Here is a 24601-nt window from a genome sequence, read left to right as displayed (position 1 = left end):
GGGGGGACCTTTTTATATGGGGTCTATATCCAAATCTGAACCAATATGCCCCATTTGCAATCCCCAATGACCTATATCAAAAATAAGTATCTGTGCATAGTTTCTAGCGGCTAGCTTTACACGTTCGACCACTATCGTGATTGTTATCCCCTCCTAATGCTGTCGACATTTGTGAGGCAATATGCCATGTTAAAACTTCTCCCCAAAAAGGTGTCGCACTGCGGCACGCCATTCGGACTCGGCTATAAAAAGGAACTTAACGTTTGAATCGGACGGCACTCAATGATATGTGAGAAGTTTGCCCCAGTTCCTTAGTGAAATGTTCATGGGCAAATTTGCATTACAAATGGTATGACTAGATTAGCATACCCTCACCCTATGGTGGTGGGTATAAAAAGTTATCAAATCCATATTGGGAAACCCGATATATCTTCTCAGACAACCCGGCCATTAAGTCTCGAAAGAATATATTTCTAGATTCGAAAACTCCCCTCGACTATGGCAGATTTCTCGCATCCCGGGCTTCAGAGATATCCCAGGGAATTGAAGAACAGACGGGCTTACGAGAATAGAGAGACTACCTTATACATTCCAATGGAACTTAAAGCTGTTGGTATATCTTTAGCGACATCATGTAAGCTAGGATCAAACCCGAATGGCAACCAATGACAAATGATCACAAAGTGAGGGTTGTGAGCTCTTAAAAATTATGTGGCTCAATTTAGACTTGAAGACTTTGCTGTCGCTGGCTAGAAGAGACGTCTCAGTCATTATCTCTGTCATAATAGGTCAGTCTGATCGGAAAACATGCTGCCAGACTGAAGGTTGCAAGTAACGACTTCTGAAGAAGATGAGAGGAAATCGAGGAAAAGGGTACTATAGAACATCTGCTGGGAGGCACAAGGAGCTCCACTTTAAGCTCTCATTTCTTTTAGAACATATCTAAATGAACGCTTGAGGATCTTGATGATTTGATAATAGGAAGGGAAGGCATCTTCCCTCTCCTGTTCCTATGGTATCACAATGGATGAAAACTTCTTAGTGAGTCTCATTGCAGATTTCCACATAAACCTAACCCATTAAATTTCCAAACACCTATTATTACAATTCTTTAGGTTATTTTTTATTATTTACTTGAGGTAATTCAATACGTCTTTCATTTCAGTCAGTTCTCATTCATTTCTTTCCTAATTGACTTAAAATTAATTCAACAATTCCTATTTGGTTAACACTAATGGCGTCTATGCTTAAGTCTGTGAACAGCCTTGTAACGATAACCATCATCGGCTAACACCGAGGTCTCCTCGGGCTCTGGGACCACACTGATGAATTCTTGGGTTTGGGCTTCGGTGGGGGGCAAATATTTGTTGAGGGGAAGTTCGCTAACATCACGACGATAACGGTACCGGATGCGGCGGAGAGTCTTGTAGCGATAGCCATCATTGGCCAAAACCGCGCTGTCTTGGGAGGCAGCTTCAATGGGGGCAGCTTCTTCTACAACAACGGTTTGTTCAGGGGCAGCTTCAACAAAAACTTCTTCTTGTTGGGTGGCAGCAACTGGCGGCAAGTAATCGTTGTTCACCAATTCACTGACATCACGACGGTGACGGTATCTAATGCGACGCACAGTCTTGTAACGATAACCATCTGAGGCCAAAACGGCACTATCTTGAGAGGCTAAAGCTTCGACGGGAGCTTCAACAGCAACAGCATATTGCTCTGGGTCTGCTTCTTCTACCACGGTTGTCTGTTCGGGAACAGCTTCAACGGTAACTTCTTGTTGTTGGCTGGCGGCAACAGGTGGCAAGTATTCGTTGTTAACCAATTCGTTGACATCACGACGATGACGGTATCTGATGCGACGAACAGTCTTGTAACGATAACCATCATTGGCCAAAACAGCGCTATCTTGAGAGGCCACTTGAATAGGTGCTTCGGAAACAAGGACATCTTGTTCGGGAACAGTTTCAACAACAAAGGAAGCTTGTTCGGGGGATGCATCAACAACTACCTCCTGTTGTTGGGTGGCGGCTGCAGGGGGCAAGTATTCGTTGTTCACCAGTTCATTGACATCACGGCGGTGACGATATCTGATGCGACGCACAGTCTTGTAACGATAACCATCAGAGGCCAAGGCAGAGCTCTCTTGAGAGGCAGCTTCAACGGGAGCAGCTTCTTCTACAACAACGGTTTGTTCAGGGGCAGCTTCAACAACAACTTCTTCTTGTTGGGTGGCGGCAGCAGGGGGCAAATATTCGTTGTTCACCAATTCATTAACATCACGACGGTGACGGTATCTAATGCGACGCACTGTTTTGTAACGGTAACCATCGGCGGCCAAAACAAAGCTCTCTTGGGAGGCAGCTTCGGCAGGTACTTCGACATTAGCAACTTCTTCAATAACATTGTTTTGTTCTGGGACAGCTTCAACGACAACTTCTTGTTGTTGGCTGGCGGCAACAGGGGGCAAGTATTCGTTGTTCACCAATTCATTGACATCACGACGGCGACGGTATCTGATGCGACGCACGGTCTTGTAGCGGTAACCATCATCGGCCAAAACAGCGCTCTCGCTCTCGTGAGAGGCAACTTGAGCGGGGGCAACAGATTCAACTTCTTCAACAACTGCGGTCTGTTCTGGAGCAGCTTCGGCTACAACGTCTTGTTGTTGGCTGGTGGCAACAGGGGGCAAGTATTCGATGTTCAACAATTCATTGACATCGCGACGGCGACGGTATCTGATGCGACGCACGGTCTTGTAGCGGTAACCATCTGAGGCCAAAACGGCACTATCTTGAGCGGCAATTTCCACGGGGGCAACTTCCTCAACAACGGCGGTTTGTTCTGGGGCAGCTTCCACTACAACTTCTTCTTGTTGGGTGGCGGCAGCCGGGGGCAAGTATTCGTTGTTCACCAATTCATTGACATCGCGACGATGGCGGTATCTGATGCGACGCACGGTCTTATAGCGGTAACCATCATTGGCCAATACAGTGCTATCTTGAGAGGCAAATTCCACGGGGGCAACTCCCTCAACAACGACGGTTTGTTCAGGGACGGCTTCAACAGCAACTTCTTCTTGTTGGGTTGCAGCAACTGGAGGCAAATATTGATTGTTAACTAATTCACTGACATCACGACGGCGACGATATCTTATGCGGCGCACGGTCTTGTAACGATAACCATCTGAGGCCAAAACAGCACTGTCTTGAGAAGCAGCTACTAGGGGAGCTTCAACCATCACAGAGTCTTCTGTAGCTGCGGGTGCTTCCACCACTACAGCTTCTTCAGCGGAGGGAGCAGCTTGAGCTGGTGGCAGATATTCGCCAGTGGGCAATTCGCTGACATCACGGCGATTTCTCAATCTGAGCTTACGCACAACTTTATAGCGATAGCCATCATCGGACAAGGGTGCTGGTTCGGCGCTGAAATCTGGTGGGATATACTCCTTTGTTAGCAGGCTATTATCCTCAACCGGAGTCAAATATTCACTGGATATAGAAGCTGCAGAGGCAGCTGCTATGGCAGCAAAGGCAAAAACGAAAAATCTCTGAAAAATAGAGAGGAAGGGAAAGTAGGGTTTTTTAAAACAGTAAGGAAGGTTTAGTTTTAAACAAAGCCTTGGTAGTGGTCTTTTCTATAGTAGTATTAAACAAGGAGTTCAAAAGCGGAACTAGCATATTTTTTATACAGCGCCATCTGTTAGAGAGTAGAAATGAAACAAATTTTGTCATTATCACTAGTTGACTACTAAAATCATGCAACTTGAATTTTTTGGGAACCTTAAAACGTTGGCAGGCTGACTATTAATGTGGTCGTTAAGATACTGATTAAGCAGAAGATAAAGGACTTAAAAAATCATACTTACAACTAAGAAGGTTCTCTTAAGGTTTTGATTTCACACATACAAAATGAAGCCTTGGTAGATTGATTTCATATAAAGATCTTCCGGCACTGATGATGTAGAAGACAGTAGATTTTAAACTAGGACTTTGATTTAACACAAACAAAGCAAAACTTTGGGGAATTTATTGCAAATATAGCCCCAGAATTTGTGATCCTTTTGAATCACTCCATAATTAAATACGACATGCATTGAGTTGTCGTTGTTGCAAGCATGTTAGCCTTTGATACTGAACACGCGATGATTCTCTTACAACCCAATGCGTTATAATCGTTTGAATGAGTCATGAAAAACTCTTCAAGAATATCATTAGACAATCCATTGCGTGTGCGGAAGTTTTGGCAACCCTTTGCGACTATCAGAAGATTTGTTTATAAATTGCCTGAGTTAACTTTTCGCGATTGCTTTTGTTTTCATGACTGCTGCGTTTAGGACTTGTATTGAATTATGTTATTCGATGTTTTGTTTTGAGTGAACAACTTTCACAACACCAAACAGAATTCTCACTTGGTTTATATGCCCATTGGTACTTAGCATGAGATGTAATATGAATTTTTTTTTTTAAGTTTTCCCATTGTTATTTTGTTTTCGATGAGAAAACAAATCTTGATATGAATTTTCAGAGGTTAGCACGTAGCCCAGAGGTTAGCATGTCCGCCTATGACGCTGAACGCCTGGGTTGGAATCCTGGCGAGACCATCAGAAAAAATTTTCAGCGATGGTTTTCCCCTCCTAATGCTGGCAACATTTGTGAGGTACTATGCCATGTAAAACTTCTCTCGAAAGAGGTGTCGCACTGCGGCACGCCGATCGGACTCGGCTATAAAAAGGAGTCCCCTTATCATTGAGCTTAAACTTGAATCGGACTGCACTCATTGATATGTGAGAAGTTTGCCCCTGTTCCTTAGTGGAATGTTCATGGGCACAATTTGCATTTGCATTGATATGAATTTTTAGATCTTCCATGCCAATAACACGCAACTGTTAATCTTTCTATTATATAACAAGTAGAAAAGCACTAAGTTCGGCCGGATCGAACTTTGAATAACCTCCACTTCGGGTATATATGTTGTTTAAATTTATAAAAATATACTTTTCTTCTCTGCTTATAATAGTGGGAGCCAGCGTTGACTGTTCACTGTGAGGCCGCGCAGAAAGTTTAAATTTCCCAAACATACTTATTTCAAATGGTTAGAGTTGTGTATGTTTTCCAACCTTTTACGACTCATGTTTCCATAATCGATATTTAATAGAATTTTAATCCTAGGAATTTCCCGTATAAATATCTCAAAATGAATTATAGCGTGTTTGCGTGCTGCATATCATAACGCGAGACGATGAAAAGGGCTTATTGACCCACAAAAGACATATCCACGAAGGTCAAAACCATTTGGAAAAGGTCACTGCAATCTAGCCTTATTTTCTGTTAACCCATTTTATAGAAGATAAGAGTTGCTAGCTTGGGGCTAGGCTAAGAAATAGTTTGTAAGATAGCAAGTAAGAAAGAATTATTACCAAATAAATGTAGTGTGTCATTAACCGCAAAGCAGCGCGCATCTCATTCTTAATATATGTTAACCACCTTTCGCCGCAATTCGGAGAAAACTGCATCACTTATAAACCCATTGCAGCTATATTTAAATATGGTCCAATTTGGACTAAACTCGGCACGGACGCCCAATGATCTAATAAAAACAATTCACTATTCAAGTTGTTAAAACAGAATAATGGTCAATAAGGTAGCTATATCAAAATATACACCAATTTTAACCATATAGGGCACGGATGTCGAAAAGCTTAACATAAGTCACTATGCCAAATTTCAGCAAAATCGGGTAATAAATGCGCCTTTTATGGGCTCAAGGCCTTAGATCGTAAGATCGGTCTATATGACAGCTATATCCAAAAATAAACCGATGGGGGTCGTTTTCAGCTACTTTTGCGGATCCAAGGACTTAAATCGGCAATCGGTATAAGTGGCAGCTACATCCAACTTTAGACCGATTCGAACCATATAGGAAACGGATGTCAGAAAGTCTAACATGGATCTTTGTGCCAAATTTCAGCGAAATATAGGCCGTTGGGGAACATACTAAACAACGATGTTGAAGGGTCTAATACAGCTTATGCGCCTTTTATGGGCTTAAAAACCTAAATCGGGAGATGGGTCTATATGGCAGCTATATCCATATATAGACCGATCTTACAGTACGAATGTCGAGGAGCCTAACGCAAAACACTGTACCAACTATCAGCGAATTCGGATAATAAATGTGACTTAAATGAGCCTAAAACTTTAAATGGGACGATCGTTCTATGTGGGGGCTATATAAAGATATAGTCCGATATAACCCATCCTCGAACTTAACCTGCGTATGGACAAAATAAGAATCTGTGCAGAGTTTCAGCTAATTATCTCAATTTTTAAGGCCTGTAGCGTGATCTCAATAGATAGACAAGGAGACGGACGGATATTTCTACATCGTCTTAGATTTATACTACTATCAAAAATATATATACTTTATCGAGTCGGAAATGGATATTTCGACTTGTTGCAAAAGGAATGACTTAATGAATATGACCCATCCTTCGGTGGTGTGTATAAAACTGGCTTTGTTTGTTTGTTTCGAATGGACCGAATAGCTGCTGAACTGATTTTCATGACATTTTCACAGATGGTAGAGTTAAGCCCCCGGTGAAAATAGAGTACATCGTTTTGTGATATCAGCTAGAGGAGCAGACCCTCCCCCTAACCACAATTTTAAAAAATGCCAGATCTCGGAGAAAGATCTATCGATTTAAGTGAAATTTTGTATGGCATCTTATGGTAACCCAAAAACAAAAAATTGGTATAAAACTTTGGGGTCATATAAGCGTGCGGGACGCCATACCCCAAAACCCACCCAAATGTATATGTTTACCGTTTAGGCAATATGGATATCAAATGAAAGGCAATTGGAAGTAGAATACGAAATTTATATAAAATGTGGGGTCAAGTCCAAGGGGGCCGCCCCATCTAGAAAAATTAAAGTTTCTAGGAACCGAACAAGGATGATTGAGACCAGTTTACATGAGAGCTATATAAGGTTATAGACTGATTTTGGCCGTATTTGCCACAGTTGTTGAAAGTCGTAACAAAACATCGCATGCAAAATGTCAGCCAAATCGGACAAAACTTGCGGTTTCCAGGGTCTCAAGAAGTCAAATCGGGAGATCGGTTTATATGGAAGCTATATCAGGTTATAGACCAATTTAGGCTGTACTTTGCACAGTAATTGGATGCCATAATAGAACACTACATGCAAGATTTCAGCTAAATCGGACAAAAATTGCGGCTTCCAGGGTCTCAAGAAGTCAAATCGGGAGATCGGTTTATATGGGAGCTATATCAGGTTATAGACCGATGCGGACCGTACTAAGTACAATTGTAGGAATTCACAACAGAACTCTGCTTGCAAAATTTCAGCTTCATCGGACGAAAATTGCAGCTTGAAAGGACTCAAGAAATCAAATCGGGAGATCGGATTATATGGGAGCTGTGTCAGGTGATAGACTGATTTGGGGCGTAATTAGCACCATTTTTGGACATCACAATAGGACACTACGTGCAAAATTTCAACCAAATCGGACAAACATATCGGCTTATAAGGGCTTATGTAGTCAAATCGGGAGATCGGTTTATATGGGAGCTATATCAGGTTATAGACCGATTGGAAGTTATAATAGAACACTATATGCAAAGTTTCAGCCAATGACAAAGGATTGCAGCTTGTAAGGGTTCAAGAAGTCAAATCAAGAGATCGCTTTATATGGAGCTATGTCAGATTAGAGACCGATACCGACCGTAGTTGTTGGAAGTCATAACAGAACACTACTTGCAAAATTTCAGCCAAGTCGTACAAAAATCGCGGCTTGTAAGGGCTTAAGAAGTCAAATCGGAAGATCGGTTTATAGGGGAGCTATATCTTAATCTGAACCGATATGGCCCATTTGCAATCCCCAACGACCTTCATCAATATAAAGTATCTGTGCAAAATTTCAAGCGGCTAGCTTTACGCGTTCGACCGCTATCGTGATTTCGACAGACGGACAACTTCCAACAGATGCACAGAATCATGTGTATACCGTGGGAGTAGTGTAATTTGTGTAGACAACAAATCTACCATTACACAAAAACACATGCATTGGGAAAAAGTACATCTAATAGACAGGGTTGTCGAGCGTGGTTAATATGGTATTTATATCATACAGGCGTTTTCGCAATAAATTCGGTATAAGTACAACATACCAACGTACGGCTCTTAAAGTCTTTACACCTAATATGGCTGATGAGTAATTATAAACCAAATTACGAAACGCGTTCCATAGTGGTTGGTGTGTATTGCGATCTCTGGCCCTTAAGCTCTTACCTCGAGCTAGTTATTCGAGATAAGAGCTTAGGGGCAATAGATAAAACATATGGTCATAAATTGTGTGCCCAACTTTTGCGTCCGTCATGACAGTTCACTGCCGTATTGCTGATTCACATGCTGATGGACTAAACGATGACAGTAATGGTTTCTGCAGAAGTTGTGAGAACGTCGATGTAGAGGAAACTGTTGAACATCTGTTGTATGCGTATTCCGCACTGGCAAGCAGTAAAGAATTCCACTTTAAGTGGAACCTTAAAACCAAAATAAAGGAGATGTAAAATCTCAGGGTGTTGTTACATTCCTCGCCGGACTTAGAGTCCCTTTAAGTTGTGTATTGCCTTCCTATGCTATGAAACAAGGGTGTTGGGATTTCAGAGCACTGCTTGATAAGACCATCATTGCAGTTGCTTGCATTCTAAAGCAGACCAATCTTGTTAATATTGAAAAGTCTTTTAAGGCTTTCGGCAATATCAAGTTTTATCCCCGATCTGGCCATTTGGGGTAAATCCGGTACTTTGGAGATTACACCATAATGGTATATGCATTGTTATTACATTGCATCATAATGTTACATGCAAAATATAGAGCCTGTACGAATCCAGAGGCCACCGTCAGCATGTCCGCCGAACGCCTGGATTCAAATCCCGGCGGTAACATCAGAAAAATGTTCAGCTGTGATTATCCTTAACTAATGCTGGCTACATTTGTAGGGTATCCTGCCATGTTAAAACTTCTCTGCCAAGTGATGTCGCTATGCGGCATGCCGTTCGGACTCGACAATGAAAAGGAAGCTCCTTATCATTGAAGTTAAGCTTAAGTCGGACTGCACGCATTGATATGAGAGAACTATACCCTGTTCCTTAATGGAATGTTCCTGGGAAATTTAGTACGAATCCAAATATCAGAATGTAAATATTTAAGGGGCTACCTGACACCAGGTTAGCAGACGATCCAATATTCTGAGGAAACATGTTTCCATTCGGCGGCATAGTTAGTTTTTTTTGTTCCTCAATGAAATGATTGTTGATAAATATGCATTGCTTTATCAGTAGTTTTCAACGTTCCGACATGTTTAAAGAACTAATGGGAGCGGTTGTTATATTTGACAAAAGTTATATTTTAATTTTTTAAACTTCACATATGAAATAAAGATGGCGCTTTATGGAATTCTTTGTATTGTTAACCACTTATTAAAGTACTCTTTGAGCTATTGGCATAAACTGATTTGATTTTTAATATTGCACTTCTGAATATTGTCCACTTTTGGGTTCTCCTTACACTTTTTTTATAATTCTTGTAAATATTTTAAATTTTCTCTTAAATTTTGTTATATTTGTTTTATTTATGTTTTTTCGTTTAATATATTCCTCTACGTACCATCCTATTGAGATTGAACAACTTAAGCAATGAAAGACGTTTTGTGTTATGATTTCCCTAACGCATAATCTTAAATATTTATACGCAAATTTTTTTCGCTTTACATAGAGCTCAATTCCCAAACGATTTCACATTTTGATCGATTTAAAACCGGCTGCTTCATTAATTTGACAGCAGATATCTTACCACAAAATTTGGCCCAGTGAAAAAAAAAATCGCCAATCATCAGACAATCACCAGCCAAAAACAACGAAGATGTCCATTTAAAAATTTTCTATAGTTGTTCAATAAAGACAGACGGACAGACAGACTTTACCAAACAATATAAATCGCAATGTTTTTGTTAATTCTTTTCATACCGTTCTTTGTTTTTCTTTTTCTGACGTTTTGATTTGGTTTAAGCCAAGTGTGGGTCTTCCTCATCGTCTCGTGGGCTATTGTCATGTTTATGATGGTGATGAATTTTGTGCTGCCGATCACTTATGAATGATGGTTCCAGACAGATACTTTCAATTATAGCCGGAAATCAAATTCGTTTTTATTTATTCGAACACTTTTCATTCATACCAAAAAAACAACAAAAATTTTACAAATGTTTTCAAGTTCAAGTGCGTTCTTTGTCTACTGTATTTTAAAATTAGCCATTCGATTTTTTCTATGAACGATGGATGTTTAACTGCGCATGGATTTAAGCTTTTATAAAAATACGATTTCATAAAAATAAATAATCTAAACATGGTGTCTTTGAACTTTAATATAGTATTACTAAACAGAGGTCTAGAAATTTTGAAAATTTATAATTTAGTTGATAATATATCTTTGCAACAAACTGTTGGGTTAAAGGCTTAAGTAAATAAATAAAAACAAGTAAAAGCGTGCTAAGTTCGCCCAGGCCAAATCTATTGTAATATACCCTCCACCATTGATCGCATTTGTCGAGTTCTTTCCCGGTATCTCTTTTTAGACAAACAAAGGATATAAGAAAAGAATTACTATGCTAATTGAATTGAGTGTTCGAGACCAAAGTAGAAGTCTATATATAAAATGTCAGCGAAATCGAATAAGAATTGGCCCTTTTAGGGGCTTAAAAAGTAAAATAGGGAGATCGGTTTATAGGGGAGCTGTATCAGGCTGAAGACCAATTCAGACCATATTTAACACGTATATTGAAGGTCATGGGAGAAGCCGTTGAACAAATCGGAAAACAATTACGCACTCTTGAGGCTCAAGAAGTCAAGATGCCAGATCGGTTTATATGGCAGCTATATCAGGTTATGGACCGTTTTGAGCCATATTTGGTACAATTGTTAAAAGTCATAGCGAAACACGTCAATTTCAGCCAAATCGGATAGGAATTGCGCCCTCTAGTGGGTCAAAAAGTCAAGATCCAAGATCGGCAGCTATATCAGGTTATGCACCGATTTACACCGTACTTGGCACAGTTATTGGACGTCATAACGAAACACCGCATGCAAAATTTCAGCCAAATCGGATAGGAATTGCGCCCTCTAGACGCTCAAGAAATCAAGACTCCAGATCGGTTTATATGACAGCTATGTCAGGTTATAGACCGTTTTGAACCATAATTGGCACAGTTGTTAGAAACTATAACAAAACAACCCATGCAAAATTTCAGCCAAATCGTATAAGAATTGCGTCCTCTAGTGGCTCAAGAAGTTAAGATCCCAGAACGGTTTATATGGCAGCTATATCAAAACATGGACCGATATGGACAATCCCAACCGACCTACACTTATAAGAAGTATTTTTGCAAAATTTTAAGACGGACGGACATGGCTAGATCAACTTAAAATATAATAACGAGCAAGAATATACATAAATACTTTATGGGGTCTTTGACGAATATTTAGAGGAGTTACAAACAGAATGACGAAATTAGTATACCCCCATCCTATGGTGGGGGTATAAAAAAATATTTTTGCATCTTTTAGTTTAGTTTAGTGCGGAGGAATGGTTCGTGGACTAAGAATTCCTGGATTTAAACTACTCAAGGGCACGGGCAATGAAAGACATAGATACCGTATTCTTGCAAAGAGAAGTCTAAATGTTTTTCTTCTCTAGTCGATAAGCACTGAGGGATCAGTAGCACCCAGCCTTGAAATAAATAAGTCTCATTACTGGCTGCCTTTCCTATATATGACACACGATTCAGAGATGCCGGCTTGAAGCCTTAAGTTGCTTGTTGACGCCGCTTCAGCAGGGACAAGGAGCCTCATTATAGGTATTGATGCTAACGCACATCACCAGATATGGGGAAGTTCGGGTATCATCGAAAGGGGTGAGCTGCTTATCGAATATATTATAAGTTGCAATCTGGCGATTTGTATTAAAGGAAATAGACCGACCCTTATTACCAGGAAGATAAAAGCCGAAGGATATTTGACTGGGAAGTGTTGGATGATCACAGCTTCTCAGATCTTCGTTCTTTTACTTTCAGCCTTGGCGAAAATACTGCAGAAGTGGTCCCTAGCTTAAACGGAAGAAAGACGGATGGGATACATTTCGGCACACATTCTGTACGTCCTAAACCAGGAAAGGACGTGGAAACTGCGGAGGATATGGATATAATGGTCCAGCGGATCACGAAGGCCCTGAATGACTCGCTTGTGTCAGAATGTCCTAGTGCCAAGCCAAGGGGCAAACAGCGACCGCCATGGTGGACCCCAGAATTGGGTGATCTTAGGAAGAATTGCAAAAAACTCTTCAGCAGAGTAAAAGCCACAAGAGCGCCACACCATTGAGACATCTATAAGGGTGAGCAGAGAAAGGCTCAGAAAAAAATTCTGGGTAGAATTCTGCAGCTCCTTTTACGGTGGGATATATTCAGAAGGCCACCGCAGCGCAGACGTTAGCATGTCCGCCTATGATGCTTTACGCCTGAATGAATATTTTCAACGTTGGTTATCTTCTCCTAATGCTGGCGACATTTGGGAGGTAATGTACGTTTTGGTATGGCAGCCGTGTAAAAACTTCTCCACAAAGAGGTGGCGCACTGCTGCACGCCGTTCGGACTCGGAATTAAAAAGAAGGCCCATTATCATTGAGCTTAAACTTGAATCAGACAGCACTCATTGATATGTGAGAAGTTTGCCTCTGTTCCTTAATGAAATTTTCATGGGCAAATTTGCATACGCGTATTCAAAAGTCAGAGAATGTATGTAGAATCTGTAGTGAGAAAACACTAGTACTACTCGTCGATACACATTTTCGGGGAAACTCTGCTACAGAAAACGTAAAGCCTAAAGAGGAAGTTCTCTGGTATGCATTTGTCGGAGGTTATTGAGGAAATTGTGTTTGAGTCGAAAATTCTTTGGACGATAAAAAGTTTTGACTCCCTTAAATTGCCACGCGCCGATGGTATATCACCAGTTGAATTTATGCTGAAGATTCCTGAGAGGTTGATAGAACCATATAATAGAGCAAAGATCCCTGGAGATATCCCTTGTGGCAGAACTATGCATATAGCAAAGGCAAATCCATTGAAACAGCCCTTCACGACCTAGTTGGTTACATAGAGGGTTCTCTCGCTATCAGGGAATGGTAGCATTTCTCTCGACATTGAAGGTGCTTTCAATAATCTAAAACCGACGTCAATCATGAAAGAGTTGGAGTATCTAGGCATCAACTCTGCCGTAAGAAAGTTTATAAATAACTTACTTACTGAAAGATGCATTACGGCAGGCTTGGGATCGGTGGATCTAAAAAGATGGGTCAGCAGAGGAACACCTCGAGGAGGTGTACTGTCTCCTCTACTTTGGAATATAGCCAACACAATATATCATTGTCTCTGGAAGAAAATGGCCTAAAAGCGGACGCGTTTGCTGATGACGTGCTACTCTACTACTATTCCTGATGGAGCCGACTGGAACTACGATATATCTGGTAAAAGAAGTTATGTAGACTTCAATATGGATGGTTCCAAACTAAACGACTAAGTGGGCTTCGGGGTGTAGAACACCTTTAGAGACTTAAGATCTAGAACTGGTCATACCGAAAACGTTACCCGACCACTGCAGTGTGTATCAAGCGAAGATTCTTGCAGTTAAGGAAGTGGTGAAATGGCTAAGATATAATGTCATAACGAGGCATAAATATCTTCTCAGACAGCCATTAAATCCCTGGAGAACGTATTTTTGAAAACAAAAAACCGCCCAACGAGATGGCTGAACAGTAAAAAATTCACCTGTTCTGGGTGCCAGGCCACAGAGATATTCTAGAGAATTGTAAAGCGGGCGAGCGGGAAAATATGCTGACAGACTGAAGGTTGCCAGCAACGACTTTTGTAGAAGCTGTGAGGACATGACTGCACTGGCAGTCAGAAGGAGTTTCACTTTAGGTTCTCATTTCTTTGAGAACCTGTCTGAATTAGCGGATGTGAACATACACAAATTGTTGTGCTTTTTAAAGCGAAATGGATGGTTCAACGGTAGGAACTAGAAAGCATCTTTCTTCTTCTGTTTCTGTGGTATCACAATGGACGAAAACGTCTAAGTGAGTCTAATGGCAGACTGCCACTTTAACCTAGGCTAACCTTATATCAAAAGTGTATACTCAATAGAACATTAACATCCGAACTTCCCTATATCTGGTGATGTGCATTAGCATCACTTTCTGCAATGAGCCTTTTCTTCCCTACAGAACCGCCTTCAACCAGCGACTTAAGGTTTGAAGGCGGCATCTCTGAATCGTGTGCCATATATAGGGAAGCCAGCCAATAATGAGACTTGTTTATTTCAAGGCTGACTACTACCAAATCGTCAGTGCTAAGCGACGGAAGAGAAAAAACATTTAGACTACTCTTTGCAAGAATACAGCCTCTGTGTCTATCATTCCCCGTACTCTTGAAAAGTTCAAATCCCGGAATTCATAGTCTACGAACCATTCCTCCACACACCCATGGTTCCTGGATAAGAACCACGTAGTATCGCCGAAGCGGCCTTACAATGGTGGAGATTTATAAAGGGTGATTTTTTGAGGTTAGGATTTTCATGCATTAGTATTTGACAGATCACGTGGGATTTCAGACATGGTGTCAAAGAGAAAGATGCTCAGTATGCTTTGACATTTCATCATGAATAGACTTACTAACGAGCACGTGATCTGTCAAATACTAATGCATGAAAATCCTAACCTCAAAAAAATCACCCTTTATGTAGAAACCGGACCATAGTAAGGATTTAGAACTTCCACCACTATTGTATTAGCTTACCTTCAGACTCCACCAGGAGTTCATCCTCACAAGATTCGTTAGAAGTTGTCATGATGAGCTTCCGTACGCATCCAGGGGCAGAGACCACACTTCCTCAGGACACTGGGCACTTGCGCTGTGGACGATTTTTCCTTAGATTCTTCACTAACTGCTGCTGTCGAAGTACTCTCTGAGTTCAGTGCTTCCCCGCTGGCGCACACTTCGAGCCCAGTCCAACTTTGTGACTCACCCACATAGGGCTTGTCAAGTCCCGTTTCGATGACATCTTCCTGTCTCGATTGTGGCAGGAAGATTTTCTGTCTCCTGCAATCCGACAGACTTTAGCGATGTGGTCGATAGTTCCTCAGGCAAGTGTTCAGCAACAACTGCTGAGTCGTCTCCTGATTCCCCAATCCCACCGCTTCTAAAGAAATTCTGTTTCAACTTGTTAAATCCGTAGGATACAACCCCTTCAGACTTGTTTAAGTCTGCGAGACAGCCGGAGTTTAGTACGAATACTGCATGTCTCCGGTCACCATCAGCCTCACCCAATCTACCAATCTTCCAGTCGGTGGTTGAAATATGTGTATTACATTCCCTTATCTTCTATCGATTCAGGATCTGAGGGAATCCTTGGTATCCAAGCATGCGCCATTGGTCAAGAAGGAATATCTTCCTTCTTGGCTAAATCTTGTGCTGCACATGACCAGATCTCACCAAACTTTTTTAGCGCACAACGTTACATTTCAATTGAATTTTGATCCCCAAAGGCAATTAGTCTGTATCGGCCTCGATTCCAGCCTGCATCGTCACAAACTGGGGAAACCTGGAAAATTCCTCAAGGACATCGGAGTTTACTGATGCAGTCCATTGACCATCCCACTCCAATTATTCCTAGGTATGCAGCCCTGTTCTTCTCCCTTGTCATCACCAAACTGTCCCTAGCGACATTAGCAAAGGTTCTTGGAACTATCTCACTGATGTTCACCCTAGTTCTTTTAGGCATGGGATGCCCTCCAGGTGACCGCAGCCTTTTGGCCGACTGCGGTGCAGTTTCCGAATCTAGACGTGTAGTCTTTGGGGTAGCCTGTGCAGCAAATTCCCGAGCCCAATTTAGGGAGTCTCTCTCCCGATTAGTGAGAGTCTTAGGGCCATTCGCACCAAGTCTCTCAATAAACCTGAGGACGATACGTCTTCTATTATTCCATCCTCTTAAAGAGCATGTTGGTTTGCCGGAGAAGGCCGATGGCCTAGGCAAATTATAGGCAAGCGAAGAATGAATAGGTTCGGCCTTGTACTTGAGACTCGAACCAGGTGTCTTCGTCAAAAGCCTCTTCTGACAACAGTCGAGGTTTCAGTAGCAGACAACATGCTACGGCCTGAAACCACCACCGCAGCTGTTGGGTCTTTGGAGTCCATTCAAAGCCTACTCCCGGGCTCTACACCTGCCGCTCCACTGGAAACAGACGCAGATGATCAACCGCATAATGGATGCCTCTATCGCAGCTATCTTTGAGTGGCTTACATTTTTCTTCCAAAAATAATGACCTATTACGAATTACAGGAAAATTCTTGTGGTGTGAAATAACAATACTTCCGCTCCACTCAACGGTTCAAAGAAGAAAACAACAAGATATAAACACCTAGTTTATATTGTAGTTCAAGCATTTTAATACAAATGTAATCCTTATTATTTTTTATTTAGATTACTATGTTCATAGTATAGAATGAATTGTAAATGTTGCAAATTGCCTAAATAATTTGCCTCAGCGCCTATTTGGCCTGAGGCGTAACTTATAATGATTTAATCAAACAAATAAATAATAAATTCTTAAAATTAATATCGAACGATTTGATATCACTTTCTCTTTTTAAGTCCCAAATGCATTCCAGTCTCAGAACGCATAACTATACCAAGTATGGGGTCAACATCGGGTCCCAATGGCAGCAATTCATATTGACGAATAATTTTGCTTAGTAAAACTTTTATTTCAAACATGGCAAATTTCTGGCCAATGCAATTTCGCGGACCAGCACTAAATGGTATGAAAGAGTAAGCACTGCCAGTGTTTGTTGGTTCATGGCGTTCTGGTATAAAATCGGAAGGACTCTCAAATACTTGGGGATCTCTCAAGCAATTGAAAATGGATATGACAACTTGGGTGCCGGCAGGCAATACACCACTGCCTACACACAAATTTGCTAAAAAAAAATTGTTAATTCTTGATGCAATTCTTAATAACGTATTTGAAAATTTTATAGTTACTATATTTGAAATCTTCGGTGATTTCACGCCCAATTAGCGGTACCGGGGGGTATAAACGCATTGATTCCTTGATAACATGCTCCATATATTTTAGTTCGTTTAGATTCATTAAAGTAAAGTCGAGGGAATCATGATCACCATAAACTTGATTTAATTCATTTAAGACTTTCTGCTGAACTATGGGGTGACGAGCCAACAAGTGCAATGTAAAGCTGAGGGCCGTTGAAGTTGTATCATGACCTTCGAACATAAATGTGTCCACTTCCTCACGAATTTCCTCATCTGTCAAGGGCTGGCCATCAATGGAAGACTGTAGCAAAACATCTAATAGGGCTTTGTGTTTTTTGCACCCAATATCGTCTACATCATTCGCATGGGCAACTGTATCCTGGGCACTTAAACTATTTTCTAAGGTTTTACGCCTTTCCTCTATAACTCCTAGGGTAAATCTGTGCATAAGTTTGATAAGTTTGGTCTGACGTAGTTTTTTTAACGGATATATAATGGAGAATATCAAATCACTGTGCAAGTGCACATGAAGGAAGCGCCACGACATCAGCTCAAGCATTCTGCGAAACAAATAATTTTCTTAAAAAAATTATAATATTATTATCATTATTTTCTCACAATCTTAATACTCACTCTTTCACTGCTGAGGTATATGGAAAATTTTTGTCGACTTGTGCATTCACCTTAACTCCCATAGCTGTTTCTGCTATGATGTCCAGAGTTGCCGAAGATATATAGGGTAATATATTGAAATGCGTCTTTCCATCGGCTTTCTCACTTAAACTCTCCACCACTATCGATGATTGTCTATCAAAAATCTCAAGAAATTTCTCCAATATTGTAAAGTGAAATGTGGGCGTGATTATCTTTCGACGTGCATGCCATTTAGTGCCGCTACTTATTAGTAGACCCGTTCCCAGCCATGGCTTTAGCATATCGTACAACTTATCTTTTGTGATAGCTCTGGAACTGGCAAGCAATTGTTCATTAAATGCAGCATCCGCAGCAAAAACACAGAAATGGTTTATGAACCACGCTTTATGTATAGATCCATATTTGATATGGCATTCGAAGCTGCATTTCATTAATTCTAAACAAACAAGTAGAAAGGAAGTAAGGAAATGCAAAAGTCGTGCGGTGCCGACTATATAATACCCTACACCAATCCTATGAGTGGAAATTTGGAGCTTTATCTCAATCTGCAAGGTTGAAAACAATCCCTATCACATTCGAGCAAATGTGTTCAAGAGTGTAATTGCAAGGCAAATTTTCAATAAAATTGATTCAACAATTATTTCGCCAAATTTATAATCAAATGTTTTCTAGAAAAAAAAGTTCAGTGAAAAATTCTTTAAAGGCAAAACTTGGCCTATGCCCGGGCTGCCTCGACAGACATTATTTTTATACCCACCACCGAAATTATAGACACATGTTGGAATATTAAATAGAACGCCTTGTGCAAAATTTTGTAAATATCTGACCAAAATTGTGGCTACTCTAGCCTTAAAAGACCATATCGGAAGAAATATATATATGGGAGCTGTATCTAAAACTGAACCGATTTTGATCAAATTATGCACATGTTGGAACATTGAAAAGAACGTCTTGAGCAAAATTTTGTCAAGAACCAAACAAAATTGTAGCTGCTAGAGCCTAAAAATAGCATTTCGGAAGAAAGAGATATATGGGAGTTATATCTAAATCTGAACCGATTTTGATAAAATTATGCACACATGTTGCAACATTAAATATAATGTCTTGTGCTAAATTTTGTGAAGATCAGGTAAAAATTATAGCTACTACAGCTTAAAAAGGTCATATCAGATGAAATATATATGGATGCTGTATCTAAATCTGAACCAATCTCGTTTAAAATCAATGTCGATCGTCCTTGCATCAAAAAAGTGACATGTACAAAATTTTACTATAATCGGATAACAAATGCGACCTGTACCTTGATAACAAGAATATCGAATATCGAAAGAACAGGAAAACAAGTTAAAGCCTGCCAAGTTCGGCAGAGCCGAACTTTGGATACCCACCACCTCGGGTATATATGTAAACTACCTTTCGTGATAATCCGGTGAAATATGTATAATTTGGCAAAATCGGATAATAAATGTGGTTTTTATAGACCTAAGACGCTAAATCGGCCGATCGGTCTATATGGGGGCTATATCAAGAATTAGTCCGATATAGCCCATCTTCGAAGTTAACCTGCTTGTGGAAAAAAAGAATCTGTTCAAAGTTTCAGCTTAATATCTCTATTTTTAAAGACTGTAGCGTGATTTCAACAGACAGATGAACAGACGAACGAACATGGCTAGAATAGCTAGCCGACTGTCCCAAATTTCAGCAAAATCGGATAATAAATGTGGTTTTTATAGACCTAAGACGCTAAATCGGCCGATCGGTCTATATGGGGGCTATATCAAGAATTAGTCCGATATAGCCCATCTTCGAAGTTAACCTGCTTGTGGAAAAAAAGAATCTGTTCAAAGTTTCAGCTTAATATCTCTGTTTTTAAAGACTGTAGCGTGATTTCAACAGACAGATGAACAGACGAACGAACATGGCTAGAATATATATACTTTATAGGGGCGGAAATGGATATTACCATGTGTTGCAAACGAAACGACAAAATTAATATACCCCCATCCTTCGGTGGGTGGTATAACAAGTAAAAGCGTGCTAAGTTCGGCCGGGCCGAATCTTGGGAACTCACCACCATGGATTCTTCTAAAATATGGGAGCTATGCCTGGTTATAGACCACTTTGGACCGTACTTGACATAGTTGTTAAGAATCATAACAGAACACTATGCGTAAAATTTCAGCCAAATCGCACAAAAATTGCGGCTTTCAGGGGAGATTGGTTTATATAGGAGCTATATCAGGTTATTGACCGATTTAGACCGTTCTAAGCACAGTTGTCGTCTGTGCTTAGTCATAACAGAACACCATGTGCAAAATTTTAGCCAAATCGGATGAAAATTGGGGCTCAAACAATTAAACCGGCAGATCGATTTACTATTTCTATTTAATTATTTCTGGTTATACACAGATTAAAACCGAACTTGGCACAGTTGTTGGAAGCCATAACACAACACTACGTGCAAAATCCCAGTCAAATCGGACAAAAATTGCGGTTTACAGGGGCTAAAGAAGTCAAAAGGGGGGATCGGTTTATATATATGCAGTCCCCAACGATCTACATCAATACTAAGTAATGCAAATGCAAATTTGCCCATAAACATTCCATTAAGGAACAAGGGCAAACTTCTCATATATCAATGAATGCAGTCCGATTTAAGTTTTAAAGCTCAATTATAAGGGCTCTCCTTTTTATAGCCGAGTCTGAACAGCGCGCTGCAGTGCAACACCTTTTTTGAAGAAAAGTTTTTACATGGCATAGTACCTCACAAATGTCGCCAGCAATGGGAGGGGATAACCACCGCTGAAAACTTTATGGTGGTCTCGCCAGCATTCGAACCCAGGCGATCAGCGTCATAGGCGAACATGCTAACCTATGCACTACCGTGGCATCCATCTATACTTAGTGTCTGTGCAAAATTTCAAACGCCTAGCTTTACGTGTTCGACCGCTATCGTGATTTCGGCAGATGGACCGACGGACGGCTAAATCGATTCAGGATGTTGAGACGATCAAGAGTATATATACTTTATGAGGTCCTAGATCAATATTTCGAAGTGTTACAGCTATATGTGATATATCAGGTACATAACCTGATATAGCTGCCATATAAACCGATCTGGGATCTTGACTTCTTGAGCCTCTAGAGGGGGCAGTTGTTATCCAACTTGGCTGAAACTTTGAACAACGGCTTCTCCTATGACCTTCAACATACACGTAAAATATGGTCTGAATCGATCTATAGCTTGATACAACTTTTCCGATTGTGTTTCTTGAACCCCTACAAGGCGCAATTCTTATTCGAATGGAATGAAATATTACACAATGACTTCTACAATGTGCAGCATTCAATTTATTTATGGTCCGAATCGGACTATAACGTGATATAGCTCCAATAGCATAACAATTCTTATTCATTATTCTTTGTTTGCCTAAAAAGAGATGCCGCGCAAAGAACTCGACAAAGCTATCCATGGTAGATTCCGCCCGGCCGAAGAAGAAAAGTTGGATATCATTTCACGATAGCGCTCACCATTCACAGTTACGTTACGATTCGAATCATCTTTGAAGAAATACGGTCCAATGATGCCACCAGCCCTTGAACCGAACCAAACTGTGTCTTTTTCTGGATGCACTGGTGGCTCTTGCAATGCTTCTAGCTGATCTCCACTTCAATATCGACAATTCAGCTTATTATCGTACCCATTGAGCCAAAAATAAGCTTCTCCGATGGAATGGAAAAAGCGCGCGATGAACTTTCTTAACAGAAAACGCATTGTGAACATAAAATTCATTAATTTGCAAGCGTTGTTCGTTTCATGGTTAAATTATAGACCAAACCGAAGAGGTTTAACGATGGAACAAAACACGAAACGTGCGTGAGCTGCTTAAACCTGTGTTTACAAAAAGATAATAGCAAACAAGTAAGAGCGTGCTAAGTTCGGCCGGGCCGATTCTTATATACCCTCCACCATGGAACGCATTTGTCGAGTTCTTTGCGCAGTATCTCTTTTAAGGCAAACAAAGAATAATGAATAAGGACGGAGGAGGAGGAGCTATATCATGCTATAGTCCGATTCGGTGCTCAAGAAGCAAAATCGGGAACTCGGTTTATATGGGAGCTGTATCAAACTATAGATCGATTTAGACCATATTGCACACGTATGTTGAAGGCCATGGGAGAAGCCGTTGTACAAAATTTGTGCCAAATCAGATGAGACCTGCGCTCTCTAGAGGCTCAAGAAGTCTAGATCCCAGATCGGTTTATATGGCAGCTATATCAGGTTATAGACCGATTCGAACTATACTTCGCCCAAATGTTGGAAGTGATACCCAAACACCTGCAAAATTACAGGCAAATCGGATAAGAATTGCGCCTTCTAAAAGCTCAAGAAGTCAGGACCCAAGATCGGTTTATATGGCAGCTGTACCAGGTTATGAACCGATTTGAACCATACTTAGTACAGTTGTTAGAAGTGATATCAAAACACTAAGAAAGAATATCAAACACTATTTCAGTCAAATCGGGCGAGAATTGGACAATCTAGAGGCTCAAGAAATCAAGACCCAAGATCGGTTTATACGGCATCTATATCAAACCATGGACCGATTTGGCCCAACCGACCTACAATAATAAGAAGTATTTGTGCACAATTTCAAGCGGCTAGCTTTACTCTTCAAAAGTTAGCGTGCTTTCGACAGACAGACATGGCTAGTTCAACTTAAAATGTCACGACGATCAATAATATATATACCTTATGGGATCTTAAACGCATATTACGAGGTGTTACAAACACAATGACGAAATTAGTATACCCCCATTCCCATGGTGGAGGGAATAAAAATCACCCTTCATTATGCTCCCATTTTGGATTTAACCAAAATGTTGTAATAAATCCGCCTTTTATCAGCTTAAATCTTAACGAATGAAGAGATTGAGCTGAAACTTTGTACAGATTTTTATTTTAGCATATACCGATCTTCCGATTCTGCATTTGGAATTTTATTGGGATGCTTAAATTCCGTAAATTAACTTATTTACTTTTTGGTGTTATAGCCAACGACTCACCCACACAACCCAGCACGGGTACACTCCAGGGTCCCGGAATGTGTTTACATGCTCTTCGCAAATGTTTTGTACACGAATCAATGTGGTAACCGACAATAAACAGAAAAACAATGAAACAAAGAAAACCGAATATATCGCAACGAATTAGTTAAGTAGTGAACTTAGTCAATGTTTTTATTAGACTGATTTTAATTTTAAAATTGTTTAGAATATGAGTTGGCAACCTGTTTTAATACTCGTATATTCAAATGTCAATCAAATGCGTTGTCTGAGCAATAAATCAAACAAGTATCTCAATAATAAATTACACAGAAAAAATGTTTAAGGATTTTTTTCATTATTCCTTTCACAATTAATTTTGTATATATTATTTATTCACCAGTTATGTCGGGAATGATAAGAGCAACCTTTGTGCAAACTTTCATCGGAACCGATTGAAGAATGACGATATTATTCATAAAATCTGACGAACATATACATGGGAGCTATTTATTAATCCGGACTGATTTTTTTTCAATTTTAATAGGCTTCGTCTCTAGACCGAGAGACTAAATGTGAAGACGATCTGACGCAAATTGCGACCAGTACATTGTACAGAAATTAATATGGACACACAGACGGACATAGCTAAATCGAATCAGCAAGTGTATCTAAGTCGATCGGTATACTTATTATCTCTCTTCCTTCTGGGTGTTACAAACAAATGCACTAAGTTATAATACCCTGTACCATAGTAGTGGTGTAGGGTATAAATAGGTAGTAAAAATAGGGAAAAGGGCACTAGGATCGTCCGGGAACAAACTTTTATACCAACCACCATGGATGAAAAAGCCGCCTTTTTTAACCCAAGAAATGTATTGGGTAGATCGGCTTTTACACAGCTTATACATCGGGCAAGAATGTTGATAAGTCCATAACAACTCATTGCTTCTTATTTCATCGAAATCGGTTATTAAATACGTCTCTCATTGACTTAAGACTTTAAATGGGGAAGTCGATCTATTCAGCTGCCATATCCAAATATGGGCCGATCAGGATTATATTGTGCTCCCATTTCGGATTTATCCAAAATTTTGTAATAAGTGCGCCTTTTACCAGCTAAAGTCTTTACGAATGAAGAGATTGAGCTGATACCTTGTACAGATTATTATGTTACTATAGGCCGATCTCCCGATGCAACGTCTGGATTATTTTTTGCAACTTTTTTGGGCTGCTCAGATTCCTTAAATTAACTCACTTTTTGGTGTTATAGTCAACGCCTCACCCACACAACCCAGCACGGGTACACTCCAGGGTCCCGGAATGTGTTTACATGCTCTGCGTAAATGTTTTGTACACGAGTCAATGTGGTAACCGACAATAAACAGAAAAACAATGAAACTCAGAAAAACAAAATACATCGCAACGAATTAGTTAAGTAATGAACTTAGTCGTTGTTATTTTTAGACTGATATTATTTTTAAAATTGTTTAGAACATGAGCTTACAACCTGTTTTAATATATTCATACGTCAAGCAGATGTGTTGTCTGAGCAATAAATCGAACAAGTATCTCAATAATAAATTACACAGAAAAAAATAGTTTTTCATAATTTCATTCATAACTAAATTTGTACATATTATTTATGTATCGAAAGTAGAATACATGGACAAGTTCTCATATTAATGGGCAAGGCAGTATTTTTCCGAAAATATGTATAAATT

General features: G+C 40.1%; 1 protein-coding gene across 1 annotated transcript; it reads right to left on the bottom strand.

The window, feature by feature from the left end:
* Positions 1–1185: 1185 nt before the first annotated feature.
* On the bottom strand, positions 1186–23042 carry LOC106086177 (uncharacterized; the record flags this gene model as incomplete). Its single annotated transcript, XM_013250731.2, has 2 exons — positions 1186–3550; positions 22899–23042. Coding segments are annotated over 2 exons (2463 nt in total), but the record flags the coding sequence as incomplete, so codon positions are not given.
* Between the last annotated feature and the right edge of the window lie 1559 nt (positions 23043–24601).

The sequence above is a fragment of the Stomoxys calcitrans genome, chromosome 1, assembly GCF_963082655.1.
Source record: "Stomoxys calcitrans chromosome 1, idStoCalc2.1, whole genome shotgun sequence".
NCBI classification, from domain to species: domain Eukaryota; kingdom Metazoa; phylum Arthropoda; class Insecta; order Diptera; family Muscidae; genus Stomoxys; species Stomoxys calcitrans.
Note: the sequence above shows the minus strand (reverse complement) of the source record. Positions and strands in the feature narration are given on the sequence as shown.